Raw genomic sequence first — 21411 nt, 5'->3', positions numbered from 1 at the left:
GTTCTCCAACTTTCCCCCACTTCCAAAGCACGTTTTAAAGCAAAGTAATTGTTACACTCATTATTAATAAATCTTTGTTTTACTTTGCATTTCTGTTCTGGTGTTGAAACATGGACGCATACTGTGCTGGGCACAGTGTGCACTGACGTACAGACCGCTTCCTCCATAGAGGACTGACATCCTCCTGCTCCTACATAGGTCTCTGGGGTGGGGGACGGCTGAAAGTGGTTCTGCATGAAGGGGAGGGTTTGCAGGAAGGGGCGAGTGGTGCCTTCTTTGCAGAGGGGTTTGGATGACGGCAGTGGGCTGCGGGTTTGTGCGTAGGAAGGGGTGATGGGTGTGGGAGAAGGGTGAGTATCTGTCCGTGGATGAGGGCTCTTGTTGGGGCTCAGGGCAGCGGATAGGCTCGTTGATCCGTTGGAAGTGCATGGAAAGGCCAGCCTGCCTTTACATTAATGGCGTGGCAGGCGCTAGGACCCTGGACAAGCATACACATTACGGAATGACCAGGGGCAGCATACACAACACAGAATGACCCTGGTGCCTACTGACTGCAGTGTGTGTGTGCCCTGCAGTTGATCCTTTCCCCAAGTCTGTACCCTGGTACTGTAGGCTATACCGTGCAAGTATGAAACCCCTGTCCACCCCATACACCGAAAAATCCTCTGACAGGAAAGACATGACCGAAACAGTGATTAACAGCAAACATCTTTTATTAATCTAATAAACAGTGGGGGGATGAAACTTGGATTTGGGACTGGCTGAGCCTATAAGGGAAGCACTTCTACAAATTTCTAACGTGAGAAGTGCGGGGTACATGGTCACTCTGTTCTGGTTCAGTGACAGTTCTCACGGCCCCTACCGCCCCTCCGTCTTGTACTTTTGGGTGAGGGGGGGCCAGGACTTCTTGGCGGGGGAGGGCGATTGCAGAGACACTGCAGGGGGGCCCTGTCCTCCAGCCTGCGGTCCTGCAGGACATCAACAAGGCGACGAAGCGTGTCCGTTTGTTCCTTCATGAGACCAAGCAGCGTTTGGGTGGTCTGCTGGTCTTCCTGCCGCCACCTATCCTCACGTTCCATGAGTGTGCGATGCTGCTCACATAGGGTCTCCCTCCAGTGTTTCTGCTCTGCAGCCTCTGCTCGGGAGCAGGACATCAGTTCAGCGAACATCTCGTCCCTAGTCTTTTTCTTTCGCCGTCTAATCATTGCCAGTCTCTGCGAGGGGGATGCCGGGGCAGTCCAGGAAAGAGCCGAAGCTGTGTGATGGGGAAAGTTAGTGATTTCCTTGAACAGATACATTTTTGCGGACAGTGAACACCGTCTAGTCAATTTCTATGAACAAGACCGTACCGGGCAACAAGTCTCACGTGGTCTCAAGACAAGCACGACATTTTGGGCTACGCTCTGATTGGCTGCGGCATTGCACAGGAGAGTGGAGAAGTCGGGAGAGATAGCTGAATCCGTCTAGCAGACAGTCCTGGTAAGCCTTACAGTAGATTATGCTTATCAGTTAACGGATAGCTGTGCCCTCCTGCTAAAGGCAATCTGGAAATCAGATACTATGACCCTTTTCCAGCCACTCCCGACACTGCAGGGGAAAGATCAATGTATGCTTTTCCTCTGTGGCCTACAGCACGTGGCTGCTAAGCGAGGGGCTTTGTTATGCAAAGTATAAGTAAACCATTAAGAACAGTAACTATTCGCTAATTGCCCTAATTAGATGCAGCACTTCATGAACGAGATTACCCTGAGGCGGGTCTCTCAAGTACAGAAAGACAGGATGTTAAGGGAAGCACTTCACCGACCGGGACCCTACGCGGCCATGCTGGTTGAGGCGATGGTTCCCCTGTATCTACGGATGTCGTGGCGTGGAAGAGTGTGCTTCACCGGAGGACCAAATAAGGCACCTCTTCCTAGAAACCTCCTGCGGAGGGTATTTGAGGAACTTTATGATGCATTTGTGGAATTGTCCATGGAGGACTATTGTTCCATCCCAATCTGTGTGGACCTACTGTTCGTATAGTTTCCCATTAAAAACTTTTAGATATAGTATTTATATATAGAATTTCTATTTTTTGTATACATGTTTTCGTACAAATAAATGTTTTCTTGTTTATACGACTTACCGCCTGATCCTTCCCCTGACTCTGAGTCCGGGTTAACGGCCGGGGAGGGTTGGTAGGGGATCTCTGTGAGGGTGAGGAAGAGATCCTGGCTGTCAGGGAAAGCGGCATTGTGTTCGCTGTCGCCTGCGCCTTCCTCCACGGACCCTTCCTCGTCTTCCCCATCGGCGAACATCGAGTAGGAACTGTCCTGGTTCACTATGCCATCCACTGAGTCCACGGTCACTGGTGGGACAGTGGTGGCAGACCCACCGAGAATGGCATGCAGTGCCTCATAGAAGCGGCATGTCTGGGGCTGTGCTCCGGAGCGTCCGTTTGCCGCTCTGACTTTTTGATAGCCTTGCCTCAGGTCCTTGTCTTTCACGCGGCACTGCATTGCATCCCGGCTGTATCCTTTCTGTGTCATGGCTTGGGAGACCTTCTCGAAGGTCTTTGCATTACGCTTGTTGGAGCGCAGCTCCAAGAGCACAGACTCCTCGCCCCACACAGCGATCAGATCCTTGACTTCCCGGTCAGTCCATGCTGGGGACCTCTTTCTATTCTTGGATTGCCCGGACTCCTCTGCTGGAGAGCTCTGCATCGTTGCAGGTGCTGCGGAGCTCGCCCCGATGTCCAGCCAGGACGTCAGATTCAAAGTGCCCAGACAGGAAAATGAATTCAAATTTTCCCGGGTCATTTCCTGTGTGGCTGGGCAGAGAATCCAAGCTCGGACTGCTGTCCAGAGCGTCAACAGAGTGGTGCAGTGTGGGATAGCTCCCGGAGCTACTAAGTTCGATTAGCATCCACACCAAGCCTAATTCGAGCTAGCCGTGTCGAATTTAGCGTTACTCCACCTGCCGGGGTGGAGTACCAAATTCAAACTAAAGAGCCCTCTAGTTCGAATTAAATGGCTTCCTGGTGTGGACGGTTGAGCGGTTAGTTCGAATTAACGCTGCTAAATTCGAATTAAAGTCCTAGTGTAGACCAGGCCGGAGTGTGGATGGGCCACTGGGCTCAGCCTCTGCCTGCCTGTCCCTGGGGGCTGCTGCAGGAGTCCCGGGCAGCTCGTTCTTCATGTGATGCCACCAGAGGGCTCCGGGTGTTCCTCAGGGAGAGGAGTTCAGGGCAGTGCGGGGAAATCCCCCAAAGTGGCCCCTTTAGTTCTGCTCTTTTTCTAGCATTTGGCTCAGAGATGCTGTTACTGGGAGGGTCTGAAGAGTCTGGATGGGAACCCGGGTGTGACATGGACTGAAGCCCCTTCTGTAACCTCTCTCATTGCCTCTCTCGCCCTGAGAGGCTCAGGAATCACGTCCATGTTTTGGTCCAGATGGTCCCGTCTTCCAGGACGCAGGGAAGGGAAATGTCTGTGATGGAGCCAGCTTGGGTAGGGGATTTTCAGGGAGCTCCTGGGCAGGGGCAGGGAGGAGACAGGATGTGATAAACCTGCTGATTGTCTGAGTGGGCCCATTGGTGATGGGGGAGGGGAGACGGGACATTCCCCCATTTCTCAAACAGGATACAACCCCCTTGCACACGGCTGGGAACATTTTCAAGGCTCCCAGTGCTGGAGTGAGACCCCACTAGCCTGAGGCTGCTGTGAAATACGCAGGGAAGTGTTGTGTATTTGGTTGTCATGGTTTTTGTTCCTATGGCAACTGAGTTAGATTATTAGGGGATAGCCCAGCCAGCTTCCACCGGTTGGGTGAGCTCTGTGTCTGTAAATAAAATGGTAGTTTTGTTAGCTGTCTGCTGTCTGGCCTCAAGTGATTTCTTCCTAAACCGGCTGCCCCCAAGGATGTAACAGGAAGTTGTTGGGATTCTTGTCCCTGTCCCCGGCTCAGAGCTCTGCTTCCCGTATCAGCCTGTGTCTGGAAGGAGTGTGAAAAATGAGAAGACCCTGCCCTGCTCTGTGTGCTGGGGGGACAAGGAGCTCTCACCTTCTCCCACCCCCTGAAGCCTCCTGGCTGCTGTGAGCAGGGTGGGGGTGGGATTCTGCTACTCAGGCGCTCCCAGAGCTTCCATTTCTTTATCCTTCCTCCCACGTGACTAGTGGGATTGTGGCTGGGACAGCAGATAATGACCGGGGCCTTTTGTTGTTTCAGATGCCGGTGACCTTCGAGGAGGTGGCTGTGTATTTCACAGAGGCGCAGGGGGCTCTGCTGGACCCCTCTCAGAGAGCCCTCTACAGGGAAGTCATGCAGGAGAACTACGAGACGGTGACCTCGCTGGGTAAGGGATTCCCATCCCCTCAGATACCAGATGCCGTGGGGTCTGCATGTCTGAATCTGATCATGTTCTTCCCATGTCAGTTAAATCAGAGGTGAGTGGGTTCCATAATGCACAGCTGCCATGTGATGGAGACTTGCATCTCCTTGCCCTCTGCAGTGGGACATGGTTGCAAAACCCAATGGACGAACTAAACCATCCCCACCCCTCCAGCTTTCAAAGGGGCATCATTGTCCTGTCTCTGTGTTGTTTCTTGGCTGCATACACAATCCCTTTTCACCTCCCTCATTGGGACTAGCTCCAGCCCAGGGGAGGGCTCTGGACTCTGCAGGTTTAGAAAGAGGCAGGGTTTTAAGTGCAGAGATGTGTGTGAGTCAGCAAGGCCCCCAGAGCGCACAGATTCTGGGATCGCCCAGTGAGGGTGTAGTAATAATTCAACTCACCTCCCCAGACAAATTCCTCTGCGCAAGGGGGCTCAGTGACCATATTTCCGTCCTCTTGGATTCCACGTTGCTCCAGCAGAGCACAGGGACAGGTTCCGCTCACAGAATGTCCTTTCTGACAAATACTCCACCAATACTCCAGGCTCCTTGATCTGGTCTGATTTCACCCTCTGCGCAGGATTTCCCATTCCCAAACCTGACCTGATTGTCCGGCTGGAACAAGGGGAAGAGCCGTGGGTGCCGGATCTCCAGGCCTGGGAGGAAAGAAGGCTTCTGAGATGCCCCCATTCAGGTGAGGACTGACAAAGAACCATCTAGGGAATGAAGGAAAAAGTTGAGAATCCCCAAATATGGTGTGAGTTAGCATCCTCAGTTCTTCCTCATCTCAACCAGGACAGGGCTGCAGTCATCAGATGTAGCTCACGCCATTCCACCCAGCCTCTTACCTGCAGGAGTTTGCTTCCCATCTTTCCTTCCCTGTGAGTGTTTGGGTGGGATGTGGAGACAGAGTCCAATTGCTCAGTCTTTGTGTTGGGTTTTCCCTCGGTGCTATTCCTCTTTCTCCCCAGCACAATGACTCCTGTCTGGATTGTGTCTCTCCCAGCAGGTGCTGAGCGAGGGAGTGAGAACGTGGAGGGGAATCATCATGAGGAAGATCCCGGGGAAGTGGAACCACAGGTTACCTTTGTGGAAAGAGCTGAAGGAAATTTTTCCCAGTGCTTGGAGCAGGGAGAATCCTGGGGAAATTACCACAGATCAGAGAGGCTTCTGGGAAAGCTCCCAGGGAAGAAAGTGGATGAATCTATTAACGGTAGGGGAGGACAGGAGGATCCCAGAGCGAAGCAGACAAATCCCAAGGAAGAGACACCCTGGCACTACCTTCAGTGTGGGAAAGGGTTCACTGTGAGATCACAGCTTGTGACACATCAGACAATCCATACTGGAGAGAAACCCCTTCAATGCTTGGACCGTGGGGAAAGCTTCAGTAAGCTCTCCGATGTTAATAACCATGGGAGAAGCCACAGTGGAGAAAAACCCTCTCAATCCCTCGAGTGTGGGAAAAGTTTCATTTCGAAGACGCAAATAATTAGACATCAGGTAAGCCACACAGGAGAGAGACCCCACAAGTGCTTGGACTGTGGGAAAAGTTTCATAAGAAGGTCACACCTAGTTCGTCATCAGGCATTACACACAGGAGCGAGACCCCACAAGTGCTTGGAGTGTGGGAAAGATTTCATACTGAAGTCACACCTAGTTCGTCATCAGGCATTACACACAGGAGCGAGACCCCACAAGTCCTTGGACTTACTGGAAAGTTTCGTACAAAGATCAAACCTTGTTAAGCATCAGGCAATCCACACACGTGAGAGACCCCACAAGTGCTTGGACTGTGGGAAATGTTTCATACAGAGGTCACACCTTGTTGTACATCAGGCAATCCACACAGGAGTGAGACCCTACAAGTGCTTGGAGTGTGGGAAAAGTTTCATAGAAAGGTCAGGCCTTGTTAGACATCAGGCAATCCACACAGGAGAGAAACCCCACAAGTGCTTGGACTGTGGGAAAAGTTTCATACAAAGGTCAGATCTTGTTAATCATCAGGCAATCCACACAGGAGTGAGACCCTACAAGTGCTTGGAGTGTGGGAAAAGTTTCATAATAAAGTCAACCCTTGTTGAACATCAGGCAATCCACACAGGAGAGAGACCCCACAAGTGCTTGGTCTGTTGGAAAAGTTTCCTAAGAAAGTCAAACCTTGTTGAACATCAGGTAATCCACACTGGAGAGAGACCCCACAAGTGCTTGGACTGCGGGAAAAATTTCATACTGAAGTCACACCTAAATCATCATCAGGTCTGAGCTCATTAAACATGGAAGAATCCACAAAGAATCGAAACCTCTGTGACACATGGCAAGAAAGGGTTAAGCAACTTGCGTGTAATTCACTCAGATTCAGCTTTTAGAGAGAGATTTTAAAAGTTTGTCCACCTTAGATAAGCTAGAATTTGACATGTAATTGTGTATTTGTAGAGACTTGGAAGAAGAGGGCAAGTCATGTCTGAGTAACCTAATTGCCTTCTATGAGGAGATAAGTGGCTCTGTGGATGAGGGAAAAGCAGTGGATGTGTTATTCCTTGACTTTTGAGCTGTATAAGTAGGGGCATTGCCAGCAGATGGAGGGAGATGATCGTTCCCCTCTATTTGACATTGGTGAGGCCTCCTCTGGAGTATTGTGTCCAGTTTTGGGCCCCACACTACAAGAAGGATGTGAAAAAATTGGAAAGAGTCCAGCGGAGGGCAACAATAATGATTAGGGGGCTGGAGCACATGACTTATGAGGAGAGGCTGAGGGAACAGGGATTGTTTAGTCTATAGAAGAGAAGAAAGGGAGGGGATTTGGTCAGTGCTTTCAACTACCTGAAAGGGGGTTCCAAAGAAGATGGATCTAGACTGTTTTCAGTGGTACCAGATGACAGAACAAGGAGTAATGATCTCACGTTGCAGTGGGGACAGTTTAGGTTGGATATTAGGAATAACTTTTTCACTAGGATGGTGGTGAAGCACTGGAATGGGTTACCTAGGGAGGTGGTGGAATCTCGTTCCTTAGAGGTTTTTAAGGTCAGGCTTGACAAAGCCGTAGCTAGGATGATTTAGTTGGTGATTGGTCCTGCTTTGAGCAGGGAGTTGGAGTAGATACCTCCTGAGGTCCCTTCCAATCCTGATATTCTATGTTTCTAAGAGGGGTAACTGTAGTCGTCTATGTTTAGCTATCCAAAGGTTTCCTGTATTCTGTTAAATCAGGGATCAGCTAGGTGCTAAGTGGCCAGTAATTGCTCAGCCAGCCATTAAGAATATAAGAAAGGCCGTACCGGGTCACACCAAAGGTCCATCTAGCCCAGTATCTGTCTATCGAAAGTGGCCAATGCCAGGTGCCCCAGAGGAAGTGAACCTAACAGGCAATGATCAAGTGATCTCTTTCCTGCCATCCATCTCCATCCTCTGACGAACAGAGGCTAGGGACACCATTCTTACCCATTCTGGCTAATAGTCATTTATGGACTTAGCCACCATGAATTTATCCAGTCCCCTTTTAAACATTGTTATAGTCCTAGCCTTCACAACCTCCTCAGGTAAGGAGTTCCACAGGTTGACTGTGCGCTCCGTGAAGAAGAACTTCCTTTTATTTGTTTTAAACCTGCTGCCTATTAATTTCATTTGGTGACCCTAGTTCCTCATATGGGACCCTCTCCAAACCCCTAATCATTTTAGTTGCCCTTTTCTGAATCTTTTCTAGTGCTAGAATATCTTTTTTGAGGTGAGGAGACCACATCTGTACACAGTATTCGAGGTGTGGGTGTACCATGGATTTATATAAGGGCAATAATATATTCTCAGTCGTATTCTCTATCCCCTTTTTAATGATTCCTTACTTCCTGTTTGCTTTTTTGACCGCCTCTGCACACTGCATGGATATTTTCAGAGAACTATCCACGATGACTCCAAGATCTTTTTCCTGACTCGTTGTAGCTAAATTAGCCCCCATCATATTGTATGTATAGTTGGGGTTATTTTTTCCAATGTGCATTACTTTACCTTTATCCACCTTAAATTTCATTTGCCATTTTGTTGCCCAATCATTTGGTTTTGTGAGATCTTTTTGAAGTTCTTCACAATCTGCTTTGGTCTTAACTATCTTGAGTAGTTTAGTATCATCTGCAAACTTTGCCACCTCACTGTTTACCCCTTTCTCCAGATCATTTATGAATAAATTGAATAGGATTTGTCCTAGGACTGACCCTTGGGGAACACCACTAGTTACCCCTCTCCATTCTGAGAATTTACCATTAATTCCTACCCTTTGCAGTGGGGAGGGCAGGCCAATTAATTTACCATTAATTCCTACCCTTTGCAGTGGGGCCTTGCAGTGGGGAGGGCAGGCCAAGGCTGGAAGGAAATCCAGCCTGGGTATTCAGAACTGTGAACTGCCTGCAACAGGGGGTGGAAAATCCTGTTTGCTTCACATCTTCCTTAGTTTGGTAAAATGTAGGATTTAAATGCATGTTTTAAATTTTGTAGTTTTAACCTTTTCTGACCTTTTACATCTTTCTCCCTTGTAAACCCTGTAAACCCCCTTGCTCCAGTTAGTAAAGTGGTTTTAGTGTTTTGTCTGGACCTGATTGTTTTCACTGAAATGTTTGGGGGATTTGACTGGAGAGAACAAGGCTGTGGCCTAATCCGGCCCCTCTGTGGAGGTGACCCACTAATGACTGAGTTTGTCCAGCCCAGTGACCAGACTGAGCTGTCCAAGATGCACATTCCTGGGGCGCAAGGCTGGGAGTCGAAAAGTGGCTGATGTTACTGTGTCGTTTGGTAAGTTCCTGAGTGTCTGGCAAGTCACACTCAGTGCAGTGCAGCCAGGAGTGACTTTGAAGGCTGGTGGCTGTGTGTGAGCAGAGCGTGGAGAGGTTTGTTGTTCACACAGGGAAGCAGCAGGGTGGATTTGATTTAAATCACTAGTCAGGAAGACTCGATTTAATCATGGTTTTCTACATAAAAATGTATTCTTGTTGGTTGTTATAACCTTAATACGTATTCTTCAGAATGCAGAGAGAGATGTAGGTTTCATTTTTGGAAGGTACACTACATTTTTAAACAATGATTTATTTTGAAAACTTTTTAGATGAGTTTTACAGCTATATCAGACAATGAATGTTTGATTATTTAATTTCATTTTATTTCATTGTTTGGTTATTCCATTCGTGCCATGTTGTATTAGGAGGAGAACATCACCAGACAGACATTTAAATTGTTTTATTTAACTAAAATAACAATGTTAAGTATTCTGGATTTTTTTCTTCAACAGCAAATATATAATATTGTATCAGAAAAGCAGATGTCACTCGCTTCTCACATGTCTCTGCAGGCTTCTTTTCCCTGTCCAGATCTATTACGCCTCCAACAGTCTTCTATTCATTCAACTTTTTGAAACTTTGCACTTTTTGAGAGAGGTAAGGGATTGACTCTATGTACCCAAATTTGCAAAGGGACAATAGAGGTGAGGTCTGTTATTTCTCCCATCTATATATTAATTTATTTAAAAACATTTTCGCTGTTAACAAGCATGTTACCTCTGGAGAGACAAAGCCACAGTTTGAGAACTGGAAAACTAAGCATCTCTGATGGTATCTTCTAGACTGAACACTGAGTCTAAAAAAATTAACCTAAGTAATGTGTACAGAAGCCTGTGGATCCCCATAAGACTGGGTCGTTAACGTATGAACTGTAGGAACTCATTGACAAAACTTTTCTTAAACAAGACGTGTCTATTGTCTCATTCTATAGAATTAGAATTTTCAATCCCTATTCCATGAGATACATTATAGCTCAATTACAACTATCTTTAGATAAAAGGGTTTTTGAGGAAAAAAATCCTATTTAAATAACAGAAGTCTGATTTTCTTGATTTTTTTTTTAATGTCATTGATTTTTATTCTCCCTGGGAAGCAGTGTAAAACGTGCCCTGGGATGGAGAATTAAGCGGTTCAACAGTCCAGATTGTACCCTGGGGTATGTCTCACACCCGCTTTCTCCTGGGACACACATGGCACTCTTGGACTTTCATCATCCTGATCCTGAAAGGGAAGCTGAGCAGGGCAAAGCAGAGAAGAGGAACCAACCAACGTCCTCAACTGCTTCAGCTTCAGCTAAATCCTGAACTCCCCCTGGGATGTGAGACTTGAGGTTCTGCCGCCAGCCTTCCCCGCACGCGTCTGTTTCCTTCCCAGTAGTCAGGGGTAAAAGTAACTTAAAGGACTTAGCGATATGCCAGAGTCCTGAGCAGGGGGAGGGGCCTCAACCAGAATTGGTGGGATCTTTAAATCCCTTGGCCCTTTACATTGAGAATTAAAGGGCCTGGGACTCCGGCTGCCGTAGCAGTGGCTGAGAGCCTCAGGCTCTTTAAATTATGGCGGGAGCTGCGGCAGCGGCCGGGAGCCCCGGGGCTCTGGCAGCAATGTAAAGAGCCCAGGGCTCTGCTGCAGTAGCAGCGGCCAGAGCCCCTGGCCCTTTAAATCGCTGCCAGAGTCCTGCTGCCAGAGCCCCAGGGTAGCAGGAGCAGCCGGGAGCCCCGGTATTTGGGTAGTGATTTAAAGGGTCCAGGGCTCCATAAAACAGGAGGCTGAACCTAAAGATGAGGAACCTGGAGTATGAAAGGGGGTTCTGCAGTGAATAAGAAAACAGGAGAGGAAAAGTGGGTACCTGAGAAACTTTAAAGAGAAGAGATCATTAACCTGTGTCAATCTATGGCCTACCGAGGAATAGAAAATACTCTCTTTTAAGGTAAAACCAGTTTGGGGAATACGGCATAAGGTGCAAGAGGTAGAAAATTTGGTTAAAAACTGCATAAGGTGTGCAGCAGATGGGAATATACCACCGAATGTGGGACCCTTGTGGCACCAAAGACTTGCAGGGCCATGGAGTAGAATACAGGTTGATTATATTAAGACCCAAAGAGGGAATCAGTATTTATTAGTGATAATAGATTCTTTTTGTGGCTGGGCGGAGGCAATTTCCACCAGGAAACATTCTGCAGAGACCACCACCAAGAAGTTGTGGAAAGTTCTGTTTATTAGATATGGGACTCCAAAAGTAATTGGTTCAGAGGATGGAGCACATTTTATAGGAAAAGTAATTATAAAAATATTAAAACCTTTAGGAGTAAAGCTACAGTACCTATCCCCTACCATCCTCAATCGTCAGGGGCAGTAGAAAGGATGGATCAGACTATCAAGCAAGCCCTTCGCAAAGTGGTGCACGTCACTGGCAAAGGTTGGGACAATAAATTATCGATGGTGTTGGCAGCCATCTGGAGCAATGATGGATTGGATACTGACTCCCAGCCATATCACATTCTCTTTGGAAGGTCTATGAGCTTGTGGAACCCTTTAGTGTGGAACCCTTTATTATATGGAGGAGGAGGAGGAGTCTCTGTTGTCCTGGGCCTTCATATGCAACTCCAAGGAGCCAGTCTTGGGCAGGAAGCCAGGATCCAAGGGATGCCATTTCCTCCAATTCTTACACAGTTTTAAAGCCGTCCCGCTGGTGTTATTTCCTTTCTTGCCAATTCTTCATTTTTTTCCAGGGACATGACAAAACTGTTTTTTATAAACCGTTCTTTTTGACCTATTCTCCCTTCAGTTCTCGCTTTGGTTGCCAAACTGCAAATCATGCACTGATGTTGAAACACACTCCAGCCACACTAGGTCGCAAGACCTATAACATGTTACATGGATATATGGCTTATATAGGTACATATCCCAACATGGCCTGCGTCTCCCAAGGGGGCTCAGTGACCCTGTTTCCTTCCTCTGGAATTGAATTATTCCTTCAGCTGGTTGGCTGAGGGCTCTGGCTCTACCCAGGATCCCCCTCACCAACTCCCGGGAGCTCAGAGCTGTGCGGAGCCCCTCCCTGCCTGTGGTGGGGGCCCTATGAGACCAGCCAGCGCCAGGAGCAAAAGTTTGTAGCTTGTGAGTGAGCAGGGCCGGGGGAGTGAAACCCGGCAGGGGGGTTGAGCAAGGCTGGGAACAGGCTCTGGAGGCTGGGAAGAGGGGGGTTGGAGCCGAGCTTGGTAGAGCCGGGCATGGGACTCTGTGGAGTGGAGGAGGAGGAAGCAGGCTGGGGATGGCTGGGGTGAGCCAGGTTGGGAAGGGAAAAGAGCAAGGAGGGGGGAGTGTCTTTGTCTGACTCAGTGAGCTAGCAGCCATAGGCGCTGACTCCATTGGTGCTCTAGGGCTGGAGCACCCATGGGGAAAAATTGGAGGGTGCTCTGCACCCACGGGCAGCCAAGCTCCCTGCCCCAGCTCACCTCGCCTCCGCCTCCTCCCCTGAGCGCACCGCATTCCCGCTTCTCCTCTCAGCACTTGCTGCCGCAAAACAGCTGTTTTGTGGTGTAAAAGCTCTGGGAGGGAGGGGGAGGAGTGGAACAGTGGCGTGCTCAGGGGAGGAGGTGGGTCCAGGACAGGGATTTGGGGAGGGGGTTGGAATAGGGTCAGGAAGGGGGTGGAGTTGGGGTGGGCACTTCTGCGAAGGGGTTGGAACGGGGTTGGGGTAAGGGGGGGAGTCAAGCACCCACCGGCGCCGGCAGAAGGCCACACCTATGCCAGCAGGGAATGTGCTGGGGCTTCCTGGGGAGCAGGCTGGTGCCCCCGGAGGGAGCAGCTGTTCCGAGCTGCCCCATTGTCCATCTGCACCTCTCCCGCTTCTCTCTCCCACAAGTCTGGCTCAGCCAGCCCAGCCAGCTCCAACTTTTGCACCAGTGCTGGTAGGGTGACCAGATGTCCCAATTGTATAGGGACAGTCCCGCTGTTTGGGGCTTTGTCTTCTATAGGTGCCTATTACCCCCCATCCCCTCCTGATTTTTCACACTCCCTGTCTGGTCACCCAGTGCTGGTAACATGCACCCAGAGCTGCTGCATGAGGATGGGCTGATCGCTAGGACCCAGGAGGAGCCGGGAGGCGGCTCCGGGGCAGCGAGCGCTGGGCTCCGGCCCGGCAGCAGGAAGTGACTCGCAGCCGCTGCGGTGACTCTGGCTCCCAGGCTCCTGGCGAGATCCCCGAGCCCCGGGGGGCGGCTGGTGCTGGGAGCCCGGAGCCCTGGCTGCAGCCGGGAGAGGGGAATCTCCAGCAGGGCCCTTCCCGCTGCTCCCCCCCAGGAGCCTCTCCCAGGGCAGAGCCCCCAGCCCGGCCCGGCCCGGCCCCTGCCCCGGGGGGCCCCGCTCGGAGGGAAGGTGAGAGAGACCCGCCCCCCCCCCGGCACCCCCGGGCTGCAGGGGGCGGAGGCTAAAGAGGTGCCGGGGGTGAGGGCAGGCGGGGGGAGCGGGGTGGGGGCAGGAGGCGGGTGCGGAGCTGCGGGGGGCAGGCTGGGATGGGGCGGTCCCAGTGTGTTATTTGTCAGACACCCCCGTGCTGCTGGGGTCTGTGTCTCATGAGTTTTGGGGTCTGCCCGGCGTCCTGGTCTGATTTTCCTGCAGGATTCAGTTCTCAGCCCCACCGGAGTCGCTGCTGATTCTGGCCGGTAGGGAGAGTGGATGGGCCAATGGAATCAGCCTTTGTCTGCCTGTCCCTGGGGGCTGCTGGGGGAGTCCAGGGCAGCTCGTTCTTCAGGTGATGCCACCAGAGGGCTCCGGCTGTTCCTCAGGGAGAGGAGTTTACAGGGCAGTGTGGGGAAATCCCCCAAAGTGGCCCCTTTTTTTCCTTTTCTTTTTCTAGCATTTGGCTCAGAGTTGCTGTTACGGGAAGGGTCTGAAGAGCCTCGGGGGAATATGGAAGTGTGAAAAGGGGATTTGCAGCAGCCATCTTAGTGTTTTTAAGAGACAGAGCAGAAGACAGGCTGTGAGGGAAAATTTAGCCGGCCTTAAACTTTAGACAAGGGCCTGAGTTTGGTCAAGCTTGCTTACAGGCCTTGAACTAAGATCCTGCTTGTTTCTGTGTACAAGGGGCAGAAGGAGTCAGAATGGAAAAAATCCCCTCCCCAGGCTCGACCCAGGTCCACCAGAGTTGCTGGGGAGAGGAACCCCTCCCTCAGCCCGGCTCAGGACCACAGCAGCTGCCGTGGCTGGGGAGAGGTGCCTCTCACCCGGCCCCGAGCTGCTGCGGTGAGAGAGGGCTGGGGGGGTGTCCTCTCCCCACCGCAGTCTGCACCCCAAACCCCTTGTAAGGGAAAATCCAGTGGCATCCAAACCTTATAGGCCCAAGCCTCATGTCGAGCTGCCAAGGTCAGCTCGCTGAAATGAGGGCACAGAGGAGGCAGTGGAAAGTATCCAACAGTCCCCTAGCCAAAAACAATTGTGCCATATCCTTCACGGTCACCGTTTAACCGCAAAAGGACAGACACTAAATACCAGGAGAGGCCTAACATGGGAAGAATTTAAGTCTGTTCTAATTTATATTGATTTTGCAACATTTCTCGTAAGGAAATAACAATAGCGGTCCGCCCCTGTGCGCTGGTAATCAATCAAAGGCCTCAGGCTGTTCTGATCCAAACACAACGCGTGGTCGTTTTTCCACGACAAGGCTAACCCTAACCCTAAGGTCACGAGATTTGTAGAAGCGGGGATTGTGCGAGGCGGATGGGGAAACGACATGGGAAGCTGTTTTCTAACCTTGCTTTCAGATAAGAATGGGAAGGAAAATGTATAACAAGATTCAGCTGTATCCGTTGATATATGTGAGGTGAACCTATAAATATGTGCTTTAAACTGTTGTACTTTGGAGCAGGGGCAGCTCTAGGAATCCGGCCACCCCAAGCAGGCGGCATGCCGCAGGGGGCGCGCTGCCGGTCGCCAGTCCCGCGGCTCCGGTGGAGCTTCCGCAGGCATGACTGCGGAAGGTCCGCCGGAGCCGCCTGCCGCCCTGCTGGCAAAATGCCGCTCCAAGCGCGCGCTTGGTGCGCTGGGGTCTGGAGCCGGCCCTGCTTTGGAGACCTGCCTAAGAAAGGGAACCCCCCCTCTCTGTAGGCTCCCCCTGCAATTGCTTGAAATAAACTGCCTCTGACTTGCTGCTAACAAACACAAGAGTGAAGACTCTGTTTCTTCCATGGGAATCTGCGGGTGACATGGACAGAAGCCCCTTCCGTAACCTCCCCCATTGCTCCTCTCGCCCCGACAGACTGAGGAATCACGTCCACATTTCGCTCCAGATGGTCCCGTCTTCCAGGAGACTGGGAAGGGAAATGGCTGTGATGGAGCCAGCTCAGGTAGGAGATTTTCAGGGAGGTACTGGGTGGGGTGAGGGAGAGGCAGAGAGGAGACAGGGTGTGAGAAAACTGCTGATTTTCTGAGTAGGCCCATTGGAGGCGGGGGAGGGGAGAGGGGACATTCCCCCATTTCTCAAACAGGATACAACCCCGTAGGCAGGCCTGGAAACATTTTCCAGACTCCCAGTGCTGGAGCCTGGACCCACTGGCCTCAGGCTGCTGTGAAATACGAAGGGAAGCTGTTGGGATTCCTGTCCCCGGCTCAGAGCTCTGCTTCCCATGTCAGCCTGTGGCTGGCAGGCATGTGGGAAATAAGAAATCCCGGCCCTGCTCCATCTGATGTAGTGGACAGGGAGCGCTCACCTTCTTCCCACCCTGAAGCCTCTGAGCTGGGTGGTGGTGGGATTCTGCTAGTCTGGCCCTCCCAGAGCTTCACATCTTTTTCCCCTTCCCGTGACTCGTGGGATTGTATCTGGGGCAGCAGGTGCTGAGTGGGAGACTCTTGTTGTTTCAGATGCCGGTGACCTTCGAGGAGGTGGCTGTGTATTTCACCCAGGGGCAGGGAGCTCTGCTGGACCCTGCTCAGAGATCCCTCTACAGGGACGTCATGCAGGAGACCTATGAGATGGTGACCTCGCTGGGTAAGGGCTTCCCGTCCACTCTGTTATTAGAAGCCAGGGGACCTACGTATCTGAATGTGTTCAGGTTCTTCCTCAGTCAGTTACATTAGAGGCGAGTGGGTTCCATAATGCACAGCTGCCATGTGAGAGAGACTTGCATCTCTGTGCCCCCTCCAGTGGAACATGGGTGTCAAAACCCAGTGGACAACCAAACCATCTCCTCACTCCACCTTTCAAAGGGGCATAAATCCAGCATTGTCCTGTCTGTGTTGTTTCTTGGCTGCACACACAATCCCTGTTCACCTCCCTCGTTGGGACAGGTTCCACTCACGGAATGTCCTTAGTAACAAATACTCCACCAGTGCTCCATGCACCCTGATCTGGTCTGATTTCACCCCCTGTGCAGGATTTCCCCTTCCCAAACCTGAGCTTATCGCCCGCCTGGAGCAAGGGGAAGAGCCGTGGGTGCCCGATCTCCAGGCCTGTGAGGAAAGAAGGCTTCTGAGATGCCCCCATACAGGTGAGGACTGACACAAAAACCATCTAGGGAGTGAAGGAAAAAGTTGAGAATCCCCAAATATGGTGTGAGTAAGTACCCTCAGTTCTTTCTCGTTTCAGCCAGGACAGGGCTGTAGTCAGCAAATATCGCTCAAGCCTTTCCACCCATCCTCTTAGCTGCAGCAGTTTCCTTCCCATTTCTCCTTCACTTTGAGTGTTTGGGTGGGATGTGGAGGCAGAATCCAATTGCTCAGTCTCTCTGTTGGGTTTTCCCTCGATGCTATTCCTCTTTCTTCCAAGCACAATGACTCCTGTGTGGATTGTCTCTCTCCCAGCAGGTGCTGAGCGAGGGAATGAGAATGAGGAGGAGGAGAATCATCAGGAAGTTCCTGGAGAAGTGCAACCACAGGCGACCTTTGTGGGAGGAGCTGAAGGGAAATGTTTCAGTCCAAAGTCAGCACAAAAGTCACTTAACAAAAGCCATACAGGAGAGAGACCCCATAAGTGCTTTGAGTGTGGGAAAAGTTTCACGCAAAGGTCACACCTTGTTAAACATCAGGCAATCCACACAGGAGCGAGACCCCACAAGTGCTTGGACTGTGGGAAAAGTTTCATACAGAGATCATACCTTGTTCAACATCTGGCAATCCACACTGGAGCGAGACCCCACAAGTGCTTGGACTGTGGGAAGAGTTTCATAAGAAGGTCAAACCTTGTTCAACATCAGGCAATCCACACAGGAGATAGACCCCACAAGTGCTTGGACTGTGGGAAAAGTTTCATACAGAGATCATACCTTGTTCAACATCTGGCAATCCACACTGGAGCGAGACCCCACAAGTGCTTGGACTGTGGGAAAAGATTCAAACAGAGGTCACACCTTGTTCAACATCAGTCAATTCACACAGGAGATAGACCCCACAAGTGCTTGGACTGTGGGAAAAGTTTCATACAGAGATCATACCTTGTTCAACATCTGGCAATCCACACTGGAGCGAGACCCCACAAGTGCTTGGACTGTGGGAAAAGATTCAAACAGAGGTCACACCTTGTTCAACATCAGTCAATTCACACAGGAGATAGACCCCACAAGTGCTTGCACTGTGGGAAAAGATTCAAACACAGGTCACACCTTGTTCAACATCAGGCAATTCACACAGGAGATAGACCCCACAAGTGCTTAGACTGTGGGAAAAGTTTCATACCTAGGTCAGACCTTGTTAAACATCAGGCAGTCCACACAGAAGAGAGATCTCATAAGTGCTTACACTGTGCAAAAAGTTTCACATATAGGTCGGCACTTGTTAATCATCAGCAAACCCACACAGGAGAAAGGCCACATAAGTGCTTGGACTGTGGTAAAAGTTTCAAGCAAAGGTCTCACCTTGTTAAACATCAGGCAATCCACACAGGCGAGAGACCCCACAAGTGCTTGGACTGTGGGAAAAGTTTCATACAGAGGTCAGACCTTGTTTGTCATCAGGCAGTCCACACAGGAGAGAGACCCCACAAGTGCTTGGACTGTGGGGAAAGTTTCATACGAAGGTCAGTCCTTGTTTGTCATCAGTCAGTCCACACAGGAGAGAGACCCCACAAGTGCTTGGACTGTGGGAAAAGTTTCATACAGAGGTCAAACCTTGTTCGACATCAGGCAATCCACACAGGAGAGAGACCCCATAAGTGCTTGGACTGTGGGAAAAGTTTCATAGGGAGGTCACAGCTTGTTCAGCATCAGGCAATCCACACAGGAGAGAGACCCCATAAGTGCTTGGACTGTGGGAAAAGTTTCATACGAAGGTCAGACCTTGTTTGTCATCAGTCAGTCCACACAGGAGAGAAACCCCACAAGTGTTTGGACTGTGGGAAAAGTTTCATACGAAGGTCAGACCTTGTTTGTCATCAGTCAGGCCACACAGGAGAGAGACCCCACAAGTGCGTGGACTGTGAGAAAAGTTTCATAAGAAGGTCAAACCTTGTTCGACATCAGGCAATCCACACAGGAGAGAGACCCCACAAGTGCTTGGACTGTGGGAAAAGTTTCCTAAGAAGGTCAGACCTTGTTTGTCATCAGTCAGTCCACACAGGAGAGAGACCCCATAAGTGCTTGGACTGTGGGAAAAGTTTCATACGGAGGTCAGACCTTCTTAGACATAAAGTAGTCCACGCAGGAGAGAGACTTCCACAAGTGCTTGGACTGTGGGAAAAGTTTCAAACTGAGGTCACACCTTGTTCGACATCAGGCAATCCACACAGGAGAGAGACCCCCACAGGTGCTTGCTCTGTAGGTAAACATTCAGACAGAGATCAGTCCTGGTTAAACACCAGAAAATCCACACAGGAGAGTGACTCTGTAAGTGCTTGAACTGTAGGAAAAGTTTCACATGGAGATCAGACCTCGTTCCACATGGGAGAATCCACACAGGAGAGAGACTCCTCACAAGTGCTTGGACTGTGTGAAAAGTTTCATACAGAGATCACAGCTCATTAAACATGAGAGAATCCACACAGGATCTAAACTTCTGTGACACATGACAAAAAGGGTTAAGCAGCTTCCATGTAATTGACTCAAATCAGGCCTTGTTACATGTCAGGGAAAACTAAATCCTCAGTACCACTTCCAGGGCCGGCTCCAGGCACCAGACGAGGAAGCACGTGCCTGGGGTGGCACTTTTTGCTTGGGGTGTCAAAAAAAGCTTGAGCTGGCCCTGATCACTTCAAACTAATCTTATTGAGAGCGGCAACAGTTCCTCAGTACCTCTCTGCATTTGATTTTGTTACAAAATCAATAAGTTCGGATGGCATGAGCCCCAGAGGGACAGACGGTTCCACGGGCAGTCCTCCTTCGATACCCCATTAGAGATTTCAGAAGGTCTCTTACCTCTTGATTGGCGCCTTGGGGTTCGAAGTGGAACAGTCCGCAGTAGCTGCCGCGGGCTCAGCTGAGCGTTACCATCCGAGTCACGGCATCAATAATTGTGGAAGAAAAAAGAGTTTTTACTTTTAGGTTGGTTGTAACAAATCAGAGACAGTTTATTCTTAAGCAATTGCAAGAGGGGAACTGCACACCCGGGCAGGGAATCTCTCTTACTCCAGATAGGGCTCCAAAGATAAACAGTTGGAACAAGACTTTCTACCTTTTTTTTAATCGACAATAATGATTATACATGAACAACCTTGCCACTTGCTGAAACCAGAAAATTGGATCTACATGAAGGTCCATCAGCGAAAGACCACCCCGGCTCCACGCTGGAAAGGCCCTTATCAAGTCCTGCTGACTACCAACACCGCTGTAAAATGCCAAGAACTGACTGCCTGGACCCGTGCTTCTCACTGCAAAAAGGCCTCTCCACCTCAAGAGGACTTTATGACTGATGATCAGCCTGTTTCTCCTTCTGGTGCCGCTGTTTTTTTTGGGCAGCAGGAAAAAAGGACAAGATAAAGTGCTAGTAACCTCTCCCTTGTCCACTGACGGGGTAGAGAGGTGCTGCCTCTCTTCACTCAGCCCCTCTACCCCCGCCCGTCTGCATGCAGAGAGCACCACTGAGAGGGACTGGTTCCTACAGGGCCTTTTGTGGGAGGCCTGGACACCCCACCTCTGCCTCTGCAGCATCAGCCTCTGAAGTTCTGGCTCCGCTAGGAGGTGTGGTGGGGATTAGCCAGCAGATCTCTGTGATCCTCCACCAGATTTCCTAGTGTAAACTCACTCTGAGCAGCTTGTGTGCTCTGACCAGTGCTCCCTCGTCTTTTACATCCATGTGCGGAATGAATTTGGTTCTATGCACCAGGATGTGACACATCATCTCCATATTGGCGCACAGAAGATAATTCATGTGGTGGGGGTGGGGCCAAGGGGTTCGGTGAGTGGGAGGGGGCTCAGGGCTGGGTAGAGGGTTGGGTGTGGAGGGGTGATGGCTCTGGCTAGGCCTGTGGGGTGGGGCTGGGAACGAGGGAATTGGGTTGCAGGCTGCGTTGGGGACAGGACTCTCCCCAGCCCACTCTCACCACAGCAGCTCGGGGCCAGGTGAGAGCAGGGCCGGCTCTGGCTTTTTTGCTGCCCCAAGCAAAAAAAAAAAAGGGGGGGGGCGCCGGAGTGGCAAAGCAGGGGAAAAAAAACAAAAACCCACAGTGCGGCCAGAGCGGCAAAGCGGGGTAGGGTGAACAAATAAACAGCGCGTCTGGAACGGCTAAGTGTGGGCGGGGGGGGAGAAATGCAGCAAAGCCGGAGCAGCAAAGCACAGGGGAAAAAAAACAAAAATAACCATGGTGCGGCTGGAGCGGTAAAGCAGGGTGTGGGGAACAAAAAAATGGCGCGGCTGAAACGGCAAAGCAGGGGGAAAAAAGAAACCTGCAGCACAGCCGGAGCGGGAAAGCACGGGGGGAAAAACAAAACAAAAAACACTGCACGGCCGGAACTGCAAAGCAGGTGAAAAAAAACCAACCTCTGGAGCGGCAAAGCGGGGTGTGTTGGGGGGGGGGGGAACAGCGCGGCCGGCAAACGGGGGAAAAAACAAAACAAAACCCTCCAGGGCTGCCGGAGCCAGGGGACTCCCTGTGCTGCAGTGCACACCTGGTCTAATGGGGAGGGAGCGGGGGCCAGAGAGAAAAGGGGGTGGCGAGGGCTTCAGCGGGGCACTCACCCCGCGGCCCTGATCGCCGCGCCGCCTGCCGGGAGGCCTCTGTGCTGCGGTCGGCGGGGAGGGAAGGACGCGGGCTGCAGTGCTGAGTTTGCTGCAGTGCGCTCCCCTCCTCCACACTGCCACCCCCTAC

General features: G+C 50.9%; 2 protein-coding genes across 2 annotated transcripts; both read left to right on the top strand.

The window, feature by feature from the left end:
* Window positions 1–3428: 3428 nt before the first annotated feature.
* Window positions 3429–20456, top strand: LOC123346580 (zinc finger protein 420-like). Its single transcript, XM_044984056.1, has 5 exons — window positions 3429–3485; window positions 4204–4330; window positions 5375–5377; window positions 16553–16666; window positions 16980–20456. The coding sequence occupies exons 1-5, from the start codon at window positions 3429–3431 to the stop codon at window positions 19004–19006; spliced, it is 2328 nt and encodes a 775-aa protein (XP_044839991.1). The 3' UTR covers window positions 19007–20456.
* On the top strand, window positions 13812–16546 carry LOC123345502 (zinc finger protein 69-like). The gene is made up of 3 exons (XM_044982460.1): window positions 13812–13935; window positions 15439–15526; window positions 16041–16546. Exons 1-3 carry the CDS (start codon window positions 13868–13870, stop codon window positions 16254–16256), a joined length of 372 nt encoding a protein of 123 aa, XP_044838395.1. The 5' UTR covers window positions 13812–13867; the 3' UTR covers window positions 16257–16546.
* Window positions 20457–21411: the final 955 nt, after the last annotated feature.

The sequence above is a fragment of the Mauremys mutica genome, chromosome 12 (assembly GCF_020497125.1).
Source record: "Mauremys mutica isolate MM-2020 ecotype Southern chromosome 12, ASM2049712v1, whole genome shotgun sequence".
Taxonomy (NCBI): domain Eukaryota; kingdom Metazoa; phylum Chordata; order Testudines; family Geoemydidae; genus Mauremys; species Mauremys mutica.
This window is presented reverse-complemented; position numbering and strand designations above follow the sequence as displayed.